The 20989-nt window shown below is 46.7% G+C and overlaps 1 protein-coding gene across 1 annotated transcript; it reads right to left on the reverse strand.

Moving 5' to 3' along the window:
- Positions 1-10256: 10256 nt before the first annotated feature.
- Positions 10257-12545, reverse strand: guca1c (guanylate cyclase activator 1C; the record flags this gene model as incomplete). Its single annotated transcript, XM_080526859.1, has 4 exons — positions 10257-10390; positions 10803-10890; positions 11427-11576; positions 12351-12545. The coding sequence occupies 4 exons, from the start codon at positions 12543-12545 to the stop codon at positions 10257-10259; spliced, it is 567 nt and encodes a 188-aa protein (XP_080382985.1).
- Positions 12546-20989: the final 8444 nt, after the last annotated feature.

Raw genomic sequence — 20989 nt, forward strand, 5'->3', positions numbered from 1 at the left:
TGCAATCAACCACCTCACAATAAAATACCTGTTTCAGATTGTTTGTGAAATGGTGTCCTGTTTCAGGTGAAGCCAGGCAGGTTGAGTATGGACAAACGGGCGTGGGAGCTCTTTAGCCTCACCCAGTGTGAAAGACACCTTCAGGTCTGGTCGTGCAGTGTACATGGCATGGGGCAGCTGTGGCGCAGGAGGTAGAGCCGGCGTCTAATCATCGCAAGGTCGGCAGATCGGCGGTTCGAGCCCCGGCTGGCCACATGTCGAAGTGTCCTTGGGCAAGACACCGAACCCCAAATTGCTCCCAATGAGCGGGCCAGCGCCTTGTGTAACAGGTTGTAAATAACTAGTTTAGTGTTGGTGAAATTCCTGCTTAAAATGTTAATGTTAGTCTCAGGAATGTGTTCAATAGCGACATCTACTGGTTGTAGAAAATCTATAAAGTGACCGGAAGTCGGTAGCTAGCCACAGGTGTTCAAGATCATGCTGTGGTAAGTTGGAGCTCTGTTTTGATTGATTGATTGAAAATTTTATTAGAAGATTTGCAGAAGTAGGTACATGAAAGTACATATTACATACAAGGTCAACTAACAGGATAAAAACCCAAGAAAGCCACTGGCTTATTTCAATTGGGGTCCTTGATACTCAATTCATCGTTACATGTAAGTTACATGTAAGACTGTATACGTCTCTAGAAGTAAATTGAGTTATTTTATTTATTGTCTAACCCAAAATTATACTTGTGTTTTCATAGATTTCCAGTAGCTGAACACATTCCTGAAGGTGAGAATTCGTATTTGCGTTTTGAATACAAATTACCTGGTCTTGAACGGCTAGCTGTTAGGCAGTGTAAGAGGTCTGTTGTATTTTTCTGTCGCCACCAGATGGCGCTGTTTAATTGTATTCATTATTAAATGTTTTACAAACGGTGTATATACTTTATTTTCTATAGGTTCTATATGTTTTATTTCTTATATATATATATATATATATATATATATATATATATATATATATATATATATATATGAAAGAGATTATGCTGGTTCGTGGATAAATATATGTATGTATCATTTGATTCGAAAAACCACTATACGATCACTAAACGCAGTTCAAGGTCATGCTGTGATTTCCAGTAGCTGTCACAAATGTTATTTCTTGTACTGAACACATTCCTGCTGTCCGAGTAAACGGCCACGTCATGGAAACCCTTGTGTGTCGTGTGATCATTGGTGGGACGGGTAACACACGGGTTACACACGGGTTACACACGGGTTTGCATGGTAGCTTGCCGCCATTGGTGTTTGAATGTGTGAATGAGAGGCCGTTGTAAAGCGCTTTGGAATAAGGCGCTATGTAAGTGCAGTCCATTTACCATTTATTTACTATGGCAACAAGACAGTGTGACATGGAGAATTTGTCTTTTGCAGTATATGGAATCATCTGGAATCCTTTGCATTTGTCTGGCACTATGTCTGCGAAGCTTAACACTAGTCGTGTCTATGTTACCTACTATAAGAGCCGCCTCGGGGGTCAAACGACCATAGTCTTTACAAAGGGAAGCTGCTACTTACACACAAAGACCACTAGTTGGCATGTCTTGTAAATTAGCCTGCCTCCTACACAGAAAAACTTATCCTGATGTGATTTTGAAAATGTAAGGATACTGGGTGGTAGAACACACATATCTAGGAAAAGTCATGAAAGGAGGGTCCTGAAATTTGATCGAGAGCAAATATATACAATTTTTCTTTACTCAAATGACCCCTCATGGCTGATTATGTGGTGGCTGATAACCCTTGTGGTGTTTAATATATGCCATTTAGGCTAGCTGACGCTTTTATACAAAGCAACTTACAGTGAGTTCATACATTTCAGTACAGATGGTCCCAGCGGGAATCGAACCCACGACCTCAGCGTTGTTTGTGCCGTGCTCTACCAGCTGAGCCACAGTTTATCTCCCTGCATTAGTCTGTAGAGTCCTCAGTTCTTCCTTGTAATAATTATTTACTGTTGAATTTCAATGGCTGTATTACTTTCATTATCCTCTTTGGTTTTTAATAATTCGTCATTGTAGCAGTTTCTAGGCACAGAGGGAGGTTGACACAGAGGAATGGTGCAGAATAATAGTTTTATTTAGTCCAACACTGCTCAGCACCGTCACTGACGTGCTGAGCCAGTCTTTCCCCCACTCCCGCTGTCTCTCCCTTTCGGGACCCGCTCCGTCCCTTGGCTGAGCCCTCGCTCTCGCCCCGCTATTCCGCTCCTTGGCTGAGCCCTCGCTCCCGCCCCGCTAGTCCGCTCCTTGGCTGAGCCCTCGCTCCCGCTATTCCGCTCCTTGGCTGAGCCCTCGCTCCCGCCCCGCTAGTCCGCTCCTTGGCTGAGCCCTCGCTCCCGCCCCGCTAGTCCTCCCTTTCGGGACCCGCTCCGTCCGTCCGGCTCCCTGCACCTCACCCCCTTTCGGGGTCTCGTGCTGGCTCGCCGCGGCTCTCTCTCTCTCTCGGTCTCTCCGTGTCTCCGTGCGGCAGGTACCTCCTGCCCTACTCATCTCCCGAGGGAACAAACACACACAGGTTAAATAGACCAGTGGAACAATGAGTCTGATCACTGACACCTGTCCGTAATCAGCCCATCATAACGAGCCTGATCACTGACACCTGTCCGTAATCAACCCATCATTCCCCTCCAATGGCAGTCTAGCTCCCTCTGCAGGCCAGAACGCGCCATGTTCCCCACACATCCCCACCGCCAGTTTCGAGGCCGGGGATACAACCGGCCGATAGCCTACTCCCCCCCCCCATCACGGGAGAGGAAGTCGGCCACGACCATCTGCGTCCCCGGCCTGTGAACCACCGTGAAGTTGAAGGGCTGCAACGCGAGGTACCACCGGGTGATCCTCGCGTTGGTGTCCTTCATGCGGTGGAGCCACTGTAGGGGAGCATGGTCGGAGTAGAGGGTGAACGAGCGCCCCAGCAGGTAGTACCGGAGGGCGCCGACCGCCCACCGAATGGCCAGACACTCCTTCTCCACCGTGCTGTACCTGCCCTCCCGCTCCGACAGCTTTCGGCTCAGGTACAGCACCGGACGGTCGAATCCCTCCACCTGCTGGGTCAGCACCGCCCCCAGCCCTCTATCCGACGCGTCTGTCTGCAGAGAAAAAGGAATGTTAAAGTTAGGAGCATACAAGACTGTCTCCCCACAGAGGGCGTTCTTAATCCCATCGAACGCCACTTGGCACCGCTCACTCCATTGGACCGGGTCCGGGGCCCCCTTCCGGGTGAGGTCGGTAAGGGGGCTGGCCAGCTCCGAGAACCCCGGCACAAACTGCCGGTAGTAGCTGGCCAGTCCCAGGAACCGCCTCACGTCCTTCCGGGTCCTGGGCCGCGGGGCGGCGGCGATCGCAGTGGTTTTGTCCACCTGCGGTCGCACCTCCCCACCGCCCAGGATGTACCCCAGATACCGGATCTCCCCCCGCCCGATCACGCACTTCGCCGGGTTCGCCGTCAGCCCCGCCTGCCTCAGCGACTGTAGTACCGCCGCCACCCTCTGCATATGCTGCGGCCAGGTGTCCGCATAGACGACAATGTCATCTACGTACGCCGCAGCATACGCAGAGTGCGGCCGCAGAATACGGTCCATCAGCCGCTGAAACGTGGCCGGGGCCCCAAACAACCCGAACGGAAGCGCGGTGAACTGGAATAACCCCCGCGGGGTAGAGAATGCCGTTTTTTCCCGGGCTGCCGACGATAATGGTATCTGCCAGTACCCCTTCGTGCAATCCAATGTTGTGTAATATTTAGCCGTGCCAAGCCGGTCCAGGAGCTCGTCGACCCGGGGCATAGGGTAGGCATCGAATTTAGACACCGCGTTCACCCGTCTATAGTCCACACAGAACCGTACAGACCCATCGCGCTTTGTCACCAGCACGATGGGGCTGCACCAGTCGCTATGCGACTCCTCGACCACGCCCAGTTTTAGCATAGAGTCTAATTCCCGGCTCACCACGTCTCGTCTGTGAGCCGGCAGCCTGTATGGCCGCGTACGTACCGTAACCCCCGGTGGCGTAACTATCTGATGCTCTATGAGGCGAGTACGACCGGGTATAGGGGAGAACACATCTGCGAACCTATGTTGCAATCGATCAACGTCCGCCCGCTGGTTCGCCGAGAGATGGTCGCCTACGCAGGCCGGGGCGCTAGTACTCGTTTTTGGGACCTCCGGCCCGAACTCATCCTGCTCGGGAAGTAGCGTCACCAGGGAAACAGGGACCACGTCGTTCCATTTTTTTAATAGGTTGATGTGGTATATTTGCGTGCAATCCCCTCTATCCGACCGCACTACCTCGTAGTCTACATCCCCAATTCGCCGTGTGACCACGAACGGCCCTTGCCACTTGGCGAGTAATTTAGAGCTAGACGTGGGCAGTAATACGAGGACTTTGTCTCCCGGTGCGAAATTGCGTAGTCTAGTCCCTCTGTCGTACAGCCGTTTCTGCCGCTCCTGGGCCTCGAGCAAATGCTCCCGTGACATAACCCCCAGTGCGTGGAGCTTTGCTCGTAGGTCCAGGACGTATTGTATTTCATTCTTACTGTCACTAGACCCTTCCTCCCAGCTTTCTTTAATCAGGTCTAGGACGCCCCGTGGCTTGCGCCCGTATAGGAGCTCAAAGGGGGAAAACCCCGTGGAAGCCTGGGGTACTTCCCGCACTGCGAACAACAGAGGGTCTAACCACTTATGCCAATTACGACTATCTTCGTGAATGAACTTACGGATCATTGACTTAAGCGTCCGATTGAACCGCTCACACAGCCCGTCGGTAGCTGGGTGGTACACGCTCGTTCGGACCGCCTTAATGTCTAACAACCCGTAAAGTTCCCTAAGTGTTCGTGACATAAAGTTAGTGCCTTGGTCGGTGAGGATCTCTTTCGGGATCCCCACCCGGGAGATGACCTGGAATAACGCCTGTGCTACACTCTTTGCAGAGATAGTACGAAGCGGTATTGCCTCGGGGTATCGAGTCGCGTAGTCTATGAGGACTAACACGAACCGATAGCCCTGTGAGCAACGTTCAAATGGCCCGATTATATCCATCCCAATCCGGTCGAATGGTGCCTCTACCAGGGGAAGGGGGCACAACGGTGCCCTGGGCACGGCCGGGGGATTGACTAATTGGCACTCGCGGCAGGATGCACACCACAGATGCACCTCTGCCCGAATCCCCGGCCAATAAAATCGAGCCATTATCCGGTTGAGTGTTTTGTCGTATCCTAGGTGGCCTGCCATCGGGTTATAATGCGCCGCCTGAAATATAGCTTTCCGGCGGCTCCTAGGTACCAACAACTGGGTCGTTTCCTCGTCCCTGCGAGTGTCACGACTCACTCTATACAGTCTGTCCCTAATCAATACGAAATACGGGTGGGCGCGCACAGCGTCTGGCCGTACCAGCACACCATCAATACTGATCACCTGGTCATAGGCGGAGCGTAGAGTGGCGTCGCGAGACTGCTCGAGGGGGAAGTCGGCTACTGGAGGGAACGCAGGCGGCGGATCTGCGGGTGCCGGACCCACCGCCTCCTCCGGCTCCTCGGCAGTGTCGGACGCCCTCGCATCAGCGCAGAGCACTGCGCACGCCTCACATTTCCCTGTCGGTCGTGCACGCACCCCCGTGGTTTCCCCTAATACCTGCGGAAACCCAGCCCAATCTAAACCCAAAATTAGGGGGTGCATGAGGCTCGGACTAACCGCCGCCTTGACACTATACTTTTTCCCCCCATAACGAATTTCGATGGGGACCACCGGATACTGGTGACAATCCCCATGCACACACAGTATCCCAACCCGCGATGCCTCTAACAATGCCCCGGGTCGAACCAGGCGCTGGTGGATCATGGTCTGTTGGGCGCCAGAATCCAACAGCGCCTGGTGCGTCTCACGCTGTACCCTTACTGGGATGTAAAACGCCTGTCCTGGACGCGAGGGAGGGGTCGGACTGCCGACGACGCGGATTACCTGACCCACCTCCATCTCGGGGCATTCCCGGCGGAGGTGGCCCGGCTGTCCGCATCGCCAGCATCCCTCCCCTACCGCTCGTGGGGCCGTCTGTGGGGTGGAGGTTGGCCCCCCGTGTGTGTTCCTCCCCCCGGTGTCCCGCCCCGTCCTCCGGGCTGGCGTTGGTGGCTCCCGCCGCGGCTCCACCCTAGGCCGTACCCCAGGCCGCGCCCCGCCGGCCCGTTGGCGCGGAGCCGGGGTCGGGGTAGGGCGCGGGCCCGGGGCTGGGCCCGGGGCTGGAACCTGCGGTCGAGGCAGGTGGTTGTCGGGGGAGGGGTCGAGAATGGCCTCCGGCGCGTCCCGCACCCCCCTCCTCTGGGCCCGAACCGGTGGCTCGGTGCGGTCCAGTAGCTCGCGGAGCATGGCCCGCTGCTCCGCCTGCCCCCGCATCAACTCCGCCGCCATCACCTCCTGCGCCTGTAGCATCCGGGCCAGGTGCGCCACCACCTGGACCGATGAGTCCATGGTCCTCTGGGCGTGTGTGCCGACCCCCTCTCTGTGCCCCACGTTGGGCGCCAGATGTAGCAGTTTCTAGGCACAGAGGGAGGTTGACACAGAGGAATGGTGCAGAATAATAGTTTTATTTAGTCCAACACTGCTCAGCACCGTCACTGACGTGCTGAGCCAGTCTTTCCCCCACTCCCGCTGTCTCTCCCTTTCGGGACCCGCTCCGTCCCTTGGCTGAGCCCTCGCTCTCGCCCCGCTATTCCGCTCCTTGGCTGAGCCCTCGCTCCCGCCCCGCTAGTCCGCTCCTTGGCTGAGCCCTCGCTCCCGCTATTCCGCTCCTTGGCTGAGCCCTCGCTCCCGCCCCGCTAGTCCGCTCCTTGGCTGAGCCCTCGCTCCCGCCCCGCTAGTCCTCCCTTTCGGGACCCGCTCCGTCCGTCCGGCTCCCTGCACCTCACCCCCTTTCGGGGTCTCGTGCTGGCTCACCGCGGCTCTCTCTCTCTCGGTCTCTCCGTGTCTCCGTGCGGCAGGTACTTCCTGCCCTACTCATCTCCCGAGGGAACAAACACACACAGGTTAAATAGACCAGTGGAACAATGAGTCTGATCACTGACACCTGTCCGTAATCAGCCCATCATAACGAGCCTGATCACTGACACCTGTCCGTAATCAACCCATCATTCCCCTCCAATGGCAGTCTAGCTCCCTCTGCAGGCCAGAACGCGCCATGTTCCCCACAGTCATGTATTATGTCTTAACGCCCCACTTTGAATGAGGGAATAGCCAACTCTCTCTATGTTACAGTGTTTCTTGATTGCTTCTACTATTTGTATGAAACTGCGTTCGTTAAGTCAAATGAAAACCCTGACCGCACCATTCCGGCTGTCAGGCCGATCTTATCAAGCAAATCGTCACAATGATTTCACCTGTTGGAATAGGTAGACTACCTAAATGACCTGTTTGAATAGGTACCTTATTAGAGGGTGGACATTATGATAACGGTGGTGTGAACTTGCTAAGCTACAGCCAACTGTTCCCCATTCTCTGCACTTCAGCTGATGTTATGCTGCCTTCCCTGGTCTTTGACGTGACCTTTCTGTTGCTAGTAGTAGTAGTGTGGTGGGAAATCTTTCAGTGACAGGTTACCTGTCACTCAACGCCAGCCGCAGCATCATCAGAGTCAAAAGGCAGGAGGATTGAGATCAGTGGTGACGTTGATTGGTGTGTTTCAAATTCCCTGGGTCGGGTGGTCCATTAACTGCTCCTCCTGAGACATCTACTGACCCCCAGCACTGCGTCTCCTGAAGACACCCGCTTTTTCCCCTTTACTGTGTCCCCTAAAACTATTGCCCCCCTTGTACTGCACTTGCTTAGTCAAATGTATTGAGTGTAAGTCGCTTTGGAATAAGGCGTCTGCTAAATGCCAAAAATGTCAATGTAAAATGTCCAACCATTTCTTCTTTATTCAGGGGGGAAAAGTAAATTCGAAACTGGTGAGTAAAGAAGTTTACACCAACTACTGAGAAATATAACTACCTAACTAAATATAACTTTCAACACCGATTTATTTCCATATTAATATCCTACAAATAGGGTGGCAACCACCGAGGAAGAGTCCCTAATTGTTCTACTCTAATGTTAAAATATTAACTTCACACTGCTAGGATTCTACTGGAGGAGTAAACCCCTCTTGCTTTCTGAGAAAATGAAGTCAAACAAAGTATGCTTTTCTCAGGAAAGATTGTATTGATTCTTAAGGCAACCCAAATACATGACAATCACTTTACAATCATACAAGTCAGCCAGTCAGTCAACGCAGAGACCATCCAGTGTTGATTTACAGCATACAGTCTTCACATTCAGGCAAACAAACAAACATTTTCATTAAGTGTCAGGGACGTAGGAACCATGAACTTTCACCTTTCTAAAACATTGCCTTTTACCAACCAAACATTTATTAGCAAAATGATTCCATCTATTTAGACGGTTTGTGACTGTCTGGTTTTGAAGAGCAATGTTGAGACATCCAGTGCCTGACAGCGTGTTACCAACTTCTATATTTGATACAGAAAGGAAACCTAGAATCCTAAACTGCAATAAAGTGACTCTAAATGTTAAACTCCTCACAGCCTGTTTCAACAACAAACATTACATTCATTGAAACCCGTAAAGCATTAAATGACCAACGAGCTGTCAATCATTACTTAAGCCAATTAGCGAGCAGCCCCATATATCTTATCTTATCTGGGTGTGGATGTGAAAACAGTTTGAGCTTATCTCTTAGCAGCCCTCTGAGAACATAATATCACATAATATCAAGTGAGTTGCAATATCAAAGGTGCAATGTGTAGTTTTTTTCAGCTTAGAAAATTCACTAAATAAATAACCATGCTGAATCTTTACTTATGATGCATTGGCAATCTCTGCCCTTCTGCCTGAATTTGCTTTCCCAAAATGTTTGGAAAGTAGGCGTCTAGCCCTTGCTGTGGGTGTGTAATCTGCAAGTCGTGTGTGAATTGGCTGCCTGCCTACTGCCTGTGAGAGGCAAGCAACTGTAAATGCTAGAAGTCAATCTGAGGGTGTGTTCTCACTAGAACATTTGCTTCACTTGGAATCAGAGTTTAGGATCAAATTCGCTTTGCTCTGCGTCGTTTGGAGCTGTGAGAACGCGCATTCGAAGTCGCTCCCGGAGCAAACAACCAACGCATGCTCCGCTTGAAAAGGGTGCTTTCGCTCTGGTTAGAAACGATGCATCGAGGCTGTCCATAGGAAAACAACAGCGCATGCGTGTTGATCTGGATAAGAGCGGGACGAACGGGCAATTTTACATTTTTATGACCAATCAACTACCACGTCTGTTGCTTCGATTGCGTATGTTACTTCGTTTACATGAAGGGCTGTGAGAACGCAGTAATAATTTATGCAACAATGTTGCAATCTCATCCACTTGCTCCGGGTCCTGATTCGGACTTCGGAGAACATGACCTAAGCAAAAGAATCCTCTGTGTGAATATGTTTGGAACATATTCGTATTCTGATGATTTTTCATAGTAAACGTCCTGTGTGACATGAGCTTTGTTTGGGGAGTGCAGGGATTTGATTGAAACAGGGGTTAAGCAAATGTGCGTGTTTCTTGCTAGCTGGTTGGTTCATTTTCTGTTTTCATGTTTCCACAAACACTTAAAAACTAAACAACAGCTACACTCAATCACCCTCACTCCTTTGTTAGTCACAAGGCCATGTAACTAAAACATTTGCTGGACGATTGACAGATTCATTGTGTCAGTGAGCAGCAGTTTGCGTTGACCGCGGGGAGAGAGAGAGAGGAGGAGGACACTATTCTGAGTTGTCGTTGCGATTCCCGTTGCATTTAAAAGAGGGTGCCATCCTGCATAGGATGTCTTTAAGACCTTCACAGAGGTGAATGTAACAGTACCTGCTAAGGGAAGACCAGGACAAGCTCCCCTCAGACTCACTCTTCCCTCACAGACACACAGAGACGGAACATTATATAGGCAGGCAGTCTTTGGGGCTCCTCTCTGTGTTCCCCAGATCATGTCAGCCGTTGTTCATGTACAGGAGGGGCTTGGCTCTTATCAAGTGCTGATTTTGAGTACATTGTCTTTTTTATATGATTTTTCTTTTATATTCAAAAATCACCATAATATGTGTCCACCATTGCCCCTCAGACAAGAAATTATCTTCTCGACATTCTGGATAGTCCATATACATTCTGTATAGTCCATATACTCCGCCAGAAACTGAGAAGATCAGCAGTCATTGCTCTTCTGACCACTGACGATGATCTCCAGGACGTTGGTGAGATCCATCATCTTGGTGAGCATCTCCATGATGTCAGGGTGCTCCTTCGCTCCACTGATGAACTCCTCCAACGTCAGCTCACCTGCAGACAGACAGAGAGGGGGGAGGTGAGAAGAGCCATGTATACATACATTCATGCACTTTGAGATTATTCTTGTATAATGAAAAACACTTTGGGCCAGTTTCACAGACAAGGCTTAAGCCTAATCCTGGACTAAAAAGCATCTTCAATGGAGATTTTACATTGAAAGTGTGATTTAGTCCAGAACTAGGCTTAAGCCTTGTCTGTGAAACCGGCCCTAAATATTATTAATATTATTATTAGTAGTAGTAGTATTGCATACAACAATAATTTCTCAGTGCCTATGCACATAAGGTCTTATATGTTATATAATATAACATTGTCACAGTTGATAATCGATTGCGGTAAATTCTGTTTCAATTTCATTGATTAAGGTGAACATTTAAATATAGTAAATGTTGATCATTCTTACCTTCTCCGTTCACGTCGATCTTCTCGTATATCAGGGTCACAATCTCCTCTGGAGGGATCTCATAGCTCCTGGTGATGTCCTGTATCGCCTGGATGAAACAGAATGACAGTGTGCTGAGTTTGAATAAACTCTGTGTTAGGTTTAGCTCATCCATGAACAACAGTGAGAGACCCTAATTTTGAATGCTGTAGCTACCACTGCAACTAGATGATGAATACAAGAGAGAATGATTAATATAGTCATAATCAAGTATATATGTATATATGTATGCTCTATGTGTTTTTTGATTAGGATTAAAAAGGCAAAACCTATACCATGTAAATCATGATTCTACACTAGTAGCTAAGCAACGCAGCAGTATGAGGTCATAGTGAGGGATATATTTAGGCTAGGATTAGATAAACACACCCTTACCTGTAGATTACGCTGTTACGCTGCCTGTCTAGTTCTTGGCTATTTAAACCTTTTTGATTTTTACCCTTTCAGAGTTAAGCTCTGCTACTGAGAGCTATTTTGAGATGAGATGGGGGGGGGAGTTTGCTACTCTACTCAGGCCTAAGGCCTGGCTATCACTTCAGAACATCCAAGCAACGTACTGAGATGAGGATAGTAAATCTAGGCTACCTTGAATATCGTCTCCAATTCGTCTTTGTCGATTTTTCCGTTCCCGTCCTGATCGAAGAGCTTGAAATACCACTTCAGTTTCTGGTTGATTTCGCCTTTCAGTAATAAACTTATTGCTGCAATGTATTCTACAAAATCTATATAGCCATCCTGTAAAGAAAATAGAGAGAAATGATAGTTAGACAACAACAACAACAACAACAACTAGGCTATCTCTCTTAAAGAGAGGTAGATACAGGCCTACTGCTCAACATCTCTCAAGGTCAAACATCAGATGTCACATAAAGTTAATTCGTGCAGAGCTCTGTAGTATCCTGTACGCTAGGGAAATACATTTCTCAGCAACAGTTATTTTCTCTGCATCTGAGGCGAGACCGATGTCATAAGTTTAAGCTATATTCAGACACAGTGCTTTCTTTATCTTAGCTACTAATATACCTTACAGCTATATGAAATCCATGCACTGGTTTACAATCTGAGATTATTATTATTACTATTATTTTGCACATATTTGTACATACCTCATAGATATTAGTCTGTAATGTATACACCTGTACGTAGCCACCTTAACTGTATAGCTTACTGTTATCCATCTATATACCTACCTACTGTACTTAACATACTGTACTTATCACTTTATAACTGTGCATATCCTATTTTATCTACTTTAGATGCTAAACTAGATGCATTTCGTAGTCTGGAACTTGTACTCTGCAACGACAATAAAGTTTAATCTAATCTAATCTAATTATAGCAACGTTGCTTAGAGGTAGCCTAAATTAGTATACTACATCACAAAATCTACCTAATCAACCTGAATCAGGTTCAGGTGCACAGCGAGCATACGTCAGTTGTCTGGGTCATCAGTTATCTTGATTATGCCCGAGACAGAGAGAGAGGGGCTGGGAGAGAGAGGGGCCTTACCCCGTCCATGTCAAAGGTGAGGAAGACCTGGTCCACATAGCTGCTAGCCTCCTCCGTCATGCCCTGCATCTCCAGCATAGTCTTGAGCTCGAACAGCGTTATCAACCCTGACGGAGACTCCTTCATGAACTTGTTGTACCAGTGGTGCATGTCCTCCGCCAGGATATCGTCCATATTCGACCCGTGCTGCCCCATAACTCTCTACTACGATAACTAAACTACTATGATGCTCTGCTCTTGGTGAGCGAAATGTTAAATGTGTCCGTCGTCCGGTTAAAGAGACGGAGGCGGTGGCGTTGGCGTGCTGAACACTAGACCGGACTGAGACATGATGCATCGACTCTGTCTTTAATCTCATAAAGCCTTTCGGCAACTAAAAGGAGAGATAACCCTTTAATGGGATGACAGTTGACCTCGTACAGGAACCCTGGCGGGTCATGTTTGGCACGGAGTGTGTGGTGGGGAAGACACACAGCGATTGGACGCTTGCACAACACAGGCAGGACAGGACAGGACATGCATGCCTTCTCTAACAGGCTGAAGCCCTCATGGGCCACAGGGATTAAACCTTGTTCAGGAGAATCTCTGAGCCCTGAAGGTCAGATTCAGTCATTGAGCCATGTAATAAAGCTGCCCCACACCACACTTAACTCACCACCACAGATATGTTACGGTACATGTGGGAAAACTAGGGTTAGGGTTAGACATGCCAGCATGTACCAAGTCGACGTAGCACCTAAATTAATATCTTCATATTACCCTAACCCTAATTAATATCACTTCCTGAATTGACTGAATCAAAATGTCAACAATGACAACAACTATGGGTTCTATGCCTTGTATGATACGTACTTGTGCGAGTCTGGAAACTGTTATTTAGTTAAGTTGTATTTATGTGACAGGTGAAAGTTACAGTGAAAGACAACGTGTAAACAGTGTGCAGGTGAGGTAGGGGCTTAAAATGTAACTTTTAAGTAAATGTGGTAGTGGTAGTAGTGGTAGTGGTGGTAGTATTAGTGATAGTGGTGGTGGTGGTGGTGGTAGTGGTGGTGGTGGTAGTGGTGGTGGTGGTAGTGGTGATGATAGTAGTAGTGGTGGTGGTAGTGGTAGTGGTGGTAGTGGTAGTGGTAGTAGTAGTGGTAGTGGTGGTGGTCGTGGTGATGGTAGTGGTAGTGGTAGTAGTAGTAGTAGTAGTAGTAGTAGTGTAGTAGTAGTAGTAGTGGTGGTGGTAGTGGTAGTGGTAGTGGTAGTAGTAGTAGTAGTAGTGTAGTAGTAGTAGTAGTAGTGGTAGTGGTAGTAGTAGTGGTAGTAGTAGTGTAGTAGTAGTGGTGGTAGTAGTGGTAGTGGTGATGATAGTAGTAGTAGTAGTGGTAGTGGTGGTGGTGGTGGTGGTGGTGGTGGTAGTAGTAGTAGTAGTAGTAGTAGTAGTAGTAGTAGTAGTAGTAGTAGTAGTAGTAGTAGTAGTAGTAGTAGTAGTAGTAGTAGTAGTAGTAGTAGTAGTAGTAGTAGTAGTAGTAGTAGTAGTAGTAGTAGTAGTAGTAGTAGTAGTAGTGGTAGTGGTAGTGGTAGTGGTAGTGGTAGTGGTAGTGGTAGTGGTAGTGGTAGTGGTAGTGGTAGTGGTGGTGGTGGTGGTGGTGGTGGTGGTGGTGGTGGTGGTGGTGGTGGTGGTGGTGGTGGTGGTGGTGGTGGTGGGGGGGATGGTGGTGGTGGTGGTGGTGGAGGAGGACATATTTGCACCTCGTGGTCATTCATATGTAATGTAATGTGGCCCAGTGAGACAACATGACCTCAATACAATAAAAATACAATTTATTTGACAAGAATCAGAATTATGTAAAACATAAAAGAACAATAAAACAGGCCAAATTGGGAGGCCTGTCAGATTATTCCTGAGATCTATTTGATCTATGCAATATAAGACACATAAAAAAAGAAACAAGGATAAAGAAATAATAGTCATAATTCTTGGCCACATATCTTTTTAGTCCTCTTTGACAGCTTTGACAGTTAACAGAGTAGAGGTCGTTTCCTGTATTCTGGTGCCTTTTAACAGCTTTTAACACTTTTATCATCTAGCTGTCATAGCATGAGAAAAACTATGGATACATTTTGTAATTTCATCCAGAGGAAGTGAGCAAACCAAGACATCGTCATCCAACACACAGACCAGTCTACTCTACAGACTGCAGACTGTCTCTACTCTACAGACTGCAGACTGTCTCTACTCTACAGACTGCAGACTGTCTCTACTCTACAGACTGCAGACTGTTTCTACTCTACAGACTGCAGACTGTCTCTACTCTACAGACTGCAGACTGTCTCTACTCTACAGACTGCAGACTGTCTCTACTCTACAGACTGTCTCTACTCTACAGACTGTAGACTACAGCAGAGGTTCCCAAACTTTTTTTAACCAAGGCACCCCTGAAGCTTTCCCCCTTCTCCAAGGCACCCCAACTCTACGAAGATTTAAAAAATGCCTCGGAGCTTAAACTAAAAACAATACACGATGAATTGGTTTGAAAATGTGTGTTTATATATAATACATAAGTATTGCCCCAATGAATTTTAACAAGATAATAAAAGTCATAAATGAACTGTAATGGATGGGCAAGAATGCATAGGTCAGTCAAACTATCGCTAAATTAAATAAAATTGTGGCCCTCAAGGATTGTACAATATGGGAGGAGACTCAGAGGGAATTCTTCACACAAATAAAATATCAAAGGCCTGTATAATCAATCAATGGAACAATGCTTTTTTGGGGGGCTTAAAATAATGCCTTAAAATGTAATTCTCATTTCAATGCTCATTCTGAGATTATTATTTCACATCTGAACCAAACGGGTATAATAATTTAACAATAATAATCATGACACAATTGTAAAAATTGAGAGAAATACAAAACAAAGAAATATGTTGTGTGCATTAGTGGGACACATGCACCTGCTTTTGGGAGCAGAGTCTCTTTATGCGGGGAGAGATAGTGGACACCGCGACACGCAGGTCCTGTTCCACTGACAGACGCGTGCGTGTCTTGTTCTTGACGTATGCTAGAGAAGAAAAAGCCAGCTCGCACAAGTAGGAGGTTGGGAAGGGTAAAAGCACCTTGATGGCGCTCTCTGAGAGAGATGGATATTCATGTCCCACAAGCAGTCAAAACCTATCCAAACCTAGCTCACCATGTTTGAGCTTCAGTGTGCGGTCCATAATGAGCTCTGCCAGTTCATCTTGAGCTTTGCTGCTCAAACTAGCGGCTGATGCTGATGAGAGGGGGTTGAACGGATCCCGGAGCCAGTCGAAGTCTTCGTTCATTGGAGGGAAATAGGACTCAAATCTCTCCTCCAGCATACGTAGGTGCGCAGCGATCAGATTCAAGAAAGACGCTGACTTGTGTGCTGCATCATTGGCCGTCAACGTAAACATTTGTGTTTTTCTTGGCCACCCCGTCTTGCCACCGTCTCAATTTGGATCGGAATCCGTTCAGTTTGTCTGTCGCTGTCACGATATTCTCAGCCTTCCCTTGCATTTTTATGTTGAGGTCATTAAGGTGGCTGAAAATATCTGCCAGATAAGCAAGCTTAATCCACCACGATTCATCTTCCAATTGTTCTTTGTATGGCAAGTCGTGCTCACTGACATCAGTTCATCTTGGAGCTCATAGACACGGGATAACACCTTGCCCCGCGACAGCCAGCGGACCTCTGTGTGTAATAAGAGCCCCTCATGCTCGGACCCCATCTCATTGCACAATGTGCTGAACAGCCGTGACTTCAGCGGGCGTGATTTTACATAATTAACAATTTTCACCGCTTGGTCCAAGACTTCAGTGAGGAGTAGTTAGTTAGTAACTAGTAGGCCTAGTTAGTAAATTAATATCTTTCAAATCTGAGAAATATATATTTTATTTGCTTATGAACTCCATTGCACATGTAATAAACAAACGTTTATTCATGTATTATTATTATAATTGTATATTATACTTTTTTTTTTTTTTTTTTTTTTTAACGAGCAGATTTGGCGGCACCCACTTTGGGAACCTCTGGACTACAGTACCAAATGAAAACTAGACTCCCTCCTCCTCTTTTCACTATTTTGCTTAAGTTAAACTTGTGCTAGCAAGCCTTAGCGCTTCTTAACAGTGAGCTAACCGAACAGCCAGGCAGCAGTCAGTATAGAGACTTTGTAACAAAAACAAGAAGGCTATAATGGTAAACAGACTGCACTTACAGTATATAGCGTCTTATTCCAAAGCGCTTTACAGCGGCCTCTCATTCACCCATTCACACACACATTCACACACCAATGGCGGCAAGCTACCATGCAAGGCGCCGGCCCGCTCACTGGGAGCAATTTGGGGTTCAGTGTCTTGCCCAAGGACACCTCGACATGTGGCCAGCCGGGGCTTGAACCGCCGATCTGCCAACCTTGCGATCATTAGACGCCGACTCTACCTCCTGAGACACAGCCGCCCAATAAGCAAAGGCGAAAAAAAGACTAACATTTAGTTACATTAGGGGCGCGCTCGTGTCTGTGTGTGTGCGTGTGTGCTATGTGTGTATATATGTGTGTGTGTCTATGTGTGTGTGTGTGTGCGTGCGTGCTATATGAGAGTTTGCCTGGTATGGGTATATGGTAACAGTGAAAACATGGTGTGGAATGTCAATGATTTGGGCATTCTCTCTCATTCTCTCATTCTGTCATTCTCTCATTCTGTCATTCTCTCATTCTGTCATTCTGTCATTCTCTCAATCTGTCATTCTCTCAATCTGTCATTCTGTCAGCAAGCAGAATGGATCTGATAATGAAGCACTGACACAGCGCACTGAAAAGAGTACAGAGTGGATAGTCCGATGCACTGATGCAACAGCTAAAGACTGCCTCGTATAGACAGGCTTTTGGATAGCCCCAAGGGCCTGTCTCTCTGTGTCCTGTTGATGTTGTTGTACACTTGTTGTCTGTTACTTGTTCTTATTTTCACTTGTTTGCCTGTTTTAACCTGCTGTGGCTTTCGCTCTTGTATTATGTTTTATTATGTTTCCTCCTTGTTATGTAAAGCACTTTGTGACCCTTGGTCTGGGAAAGGTGCTGTACAAATACATTTTACTTACTTACTTACACTGATCTTCGACATGGTAAAAACATGGTAAAAGCATGGTAGAGGCATGGTAAAAGCATGGTAAAAGTGGGTCCAAACTAATCGTTTTTAAAAGTGGGGGGGTCTTGAGTGCGACACCCATGGCCTGCACATACGCTTCATGACAACACTGTCAGTCTGTCTGGAGTTGGAGATGCACCAGCATTGTGCACACAAGGTTAATAGTCTAATAGATTTGTAATAAAATCATGTAGAACCAGGGTTGAATATGAAAGTTCTGGAAGGACCACAATGTCCTGGGAAGCAGAGTTGTCATTCACACAGGAAGTCTGTCATCAGAACAGGAAGTCTGTCGTTAGAACATGATTGGTCCATTATCTTGGTCCATCTCCTCAGTGGGTTGAACCTACAGGCAGAAGAACACATTTTGGTCAGGAGAAAATCCTTCCTACAAACATGCAAACTAAACTATAAATTGTATTGTTGGAAATTATAATTTATATATGCAACCCCCATAAAAATATGGTTTTGGGTTACAATTGGGGGAAATAAGTATTCAACAATTTATGAATTATGAACACATTATCATCATATGACATTTAGGCATTGGTATTAACTCAATAAAACTACACAGCTAAAGAGATGTTGACATTCCAACCCATAGAACTGTCTCCATATCCTCTATATATCAGTCAGCTTCTTTCTTCTGGGTTTCTGTAGCTAATTGCTCAAATACAAACACAGATATATATCCCCCAGCCCCTGTGTGTGTGTGTGCGTGTGTGCGTGTGTGCGTGCGTGCGTGCGTGCGTGCGTCTACGGGCTGACACTATTTCCTCTGGAAAGCATGACGATGACAGTATACACACAGAACTGTCACAAGACTGTCCTCCCATCCCATGACACTGACCACACTCACCACTGTGCTTCACTGCTGACTTACTGCCCCATCGGCAACTGCAAAGACAAATAACTCATGTTAAGGAACAAAATCACAGATACAATGGCTAGAGAAAGTCATCACACCCCTTCACTTTGTGTTGTGTTATAGACTGAATTTAAAATGGATTAAAGAAATACAAATTGTTTAGAAATGTGCAAATGTATTAAAATTGAAACACAGAAATACCTGATGTGCATAAGTATTCACACCCTTTGCTATGACACTCTTAACATTAGCTAAAAAGCAAAAATGTCATCAACAAATCACTCAGTAAGTTGAATTGAGTCCATCGTAATGCAAGGATAATAGTTTATGTAATTTTGGAATCAATTGTGGAAATAGTGACGGGGTGTGTTGACTTTCCATAGCCACTGTATTTATAATACAAAAACTGAATGTAACATCTGAATGATGTTTAGTAAATACAGCAGTTGTTACTGGTAGACTTGTGGCGTTAATAATCCTGTGTGTGTGTGTGTGTGTGTGTGTCCCACCCTGCATGCTGAGGGAGGCGGGGGGGATGTACAGGGGGTCCTGGGTCTCTGCCTCCTGGTCGTAGAGGGCCTGTCTGAGCACGTTGTAGACCAGCTCCCTGCTCAGGGTGAACCTCTCCAGCTGGTTCTGCCCCGGGGGCCCCGCGGGCCTCAGGAACCACAGCCAGAACTGGGCCACCACCCTGTCTGATGAGACGTTCCTGAGAGGACAGGAAGAGACAGCCGATCAGCCAATCATATCTCAGACCACTAAATACCGAAACTCTAAGCAGGGTTCCTACAAGTTTCAACAAGTCAAATTTAATACCTTTTTAGACCTTTTTTAGACCTATTCACAGTGTTTTCTTTTGAAACACGGAACACAATGGATTGGGTGAGTAATCCCCACTGCTACCTAGTTAACTAGAACACTACTTTACATTGTTAACAGGCTCACAAAACAAGCTGTGTTAGTTGACTAGCGATGTGTCGTTGGTTTTCAACAACGTGGAAATGTATTCACATTTTTCATAAGAAAAGTCAGATCATTACATCAGATCCTGACATGAGGACCAAAGCATTAGAACGTGTCACAAATAGGCCATGAAGACGCCTGTGCAGATCAGTGGAGCTAACAGGAGCTAGCAGGAGCTAGCAGGGAGCAGCCAGTGTTGACAGTAAGCATGTGTGTGTTACCTGAAGGCATGGATCCCAGCACTGGAGAAGTATCGCCCCAGGGCGGGGGAGGAGCTGTAGAAGTCAGACAGCTGGGCAGGGCGGAGGTCAGAGGTCAGAGGTGATAGACGGGGGGGGGGAGGGGGGGTGAAAGAGGAGAGAGAATTAACTTAACAGCTTTCGCTGAGACTGACCTGGCTAGCTACCTCCTCTCACTATGCTAGGAATTCACTTCTGCTGGTTACAACCAACTTTGTCTGCTACAACTCCACCACGTTCTATGAGCTAAACAAAAGTATATGAAGATAGCATCATATCTGGAGACCAGTTTATCTGTCACCAGAACAATCTGTAACAACCAGTGAATCCACAGATAATATATTGTATTATTGTATTAATGAACACCTGTAGGCCTACTGGATGGTTCATCTTCCATTTAAGTCCCCATACTTTTCTGTCTGTAAATGTGACCCCATGGCCATGTCATCAGGCTGTTAGCTCCCACAGTTATACAGATATACAGATGACACCCAGCTGTACATTTCTGTATCAGACAACAATTTCTGTTTGATTCAGTTTCCCTTGGTGAAGTGCTGATTACTGATTTAAATGTATGAGGGGTTGTTAAGTAAGTAAGTAAAGCTTTATTTATATAGCGCCTTTCGTACATGAAATGCAACTCAAAGCGATTTGGGCATGTATCAGCTATACATGCCCAAAGCGCTTTGAGTTGCATTTCATGTACGAAAGGCGCTATATAAATATATAGTAAGCTTTACTTACTCACTAGAACTGGCTAACTTGTCTTAGTTGATGACGTTACTGCAGCTAAAATGCACCCACGGCTGTATCAGGTAGCCTAGCAACAACAGTCACATATTATTTATCCATTCCGCTTTGAAGGCTGTTTCAGACACAGAAGCGGCTGCTAAGGACGTCAGGATAGAGGGAGGTCAAACCTGCTGTTGGAGCTGAGTGGACAGGGCTCGGCTCTGATTGGATGTGGGAGAGAGCAGGTCTGCCGTGAAGATCTGATTGGTCAGTCGGAAGCTTCCATTGAAGTTCCGTGGCGTCTCGAATGTTGTAGGATCATACTTATCATCCACATCCTCATAGACCACTGGTCAAGAGAAGCAGGGTCAGTGTCATATCAGTGTCATATCATAGTCATATCAGTGTTATAGCACAACACACTAAAAGGTTATTTTCCCCCAAATAATCTATATTATTAAGTAATTATCATAACAATTCATTCCAGTCTATAATTAACGTTTCTTTTTGTCAATAAAGTAATTAACAAACAACTTTATATGGTCCAACAAACTTCCAATCATTTAAATATTAGACATTCTCTCACATGACATATGTGACACAATCTGATAATCTGGTCCGCATTTCGGCAACCAATCAAAATGTTCAGTCTTTTCTTTTGAAACACGGAACTACGTTT

The sequence above is a fragment of the Nansenia antarctica genome (genome assembly GCF_963989245.1).
Source record: "Nansenia antarctica genome assembly, chromosome: 1".
In the NCBI taxonomy this organism is placed as follows: Eukaryota; Metazoa; Chordata; class Actinopteri; order Argentiniformes; family Microstomatidae; genus Nansenia; species Nansenia antarctica.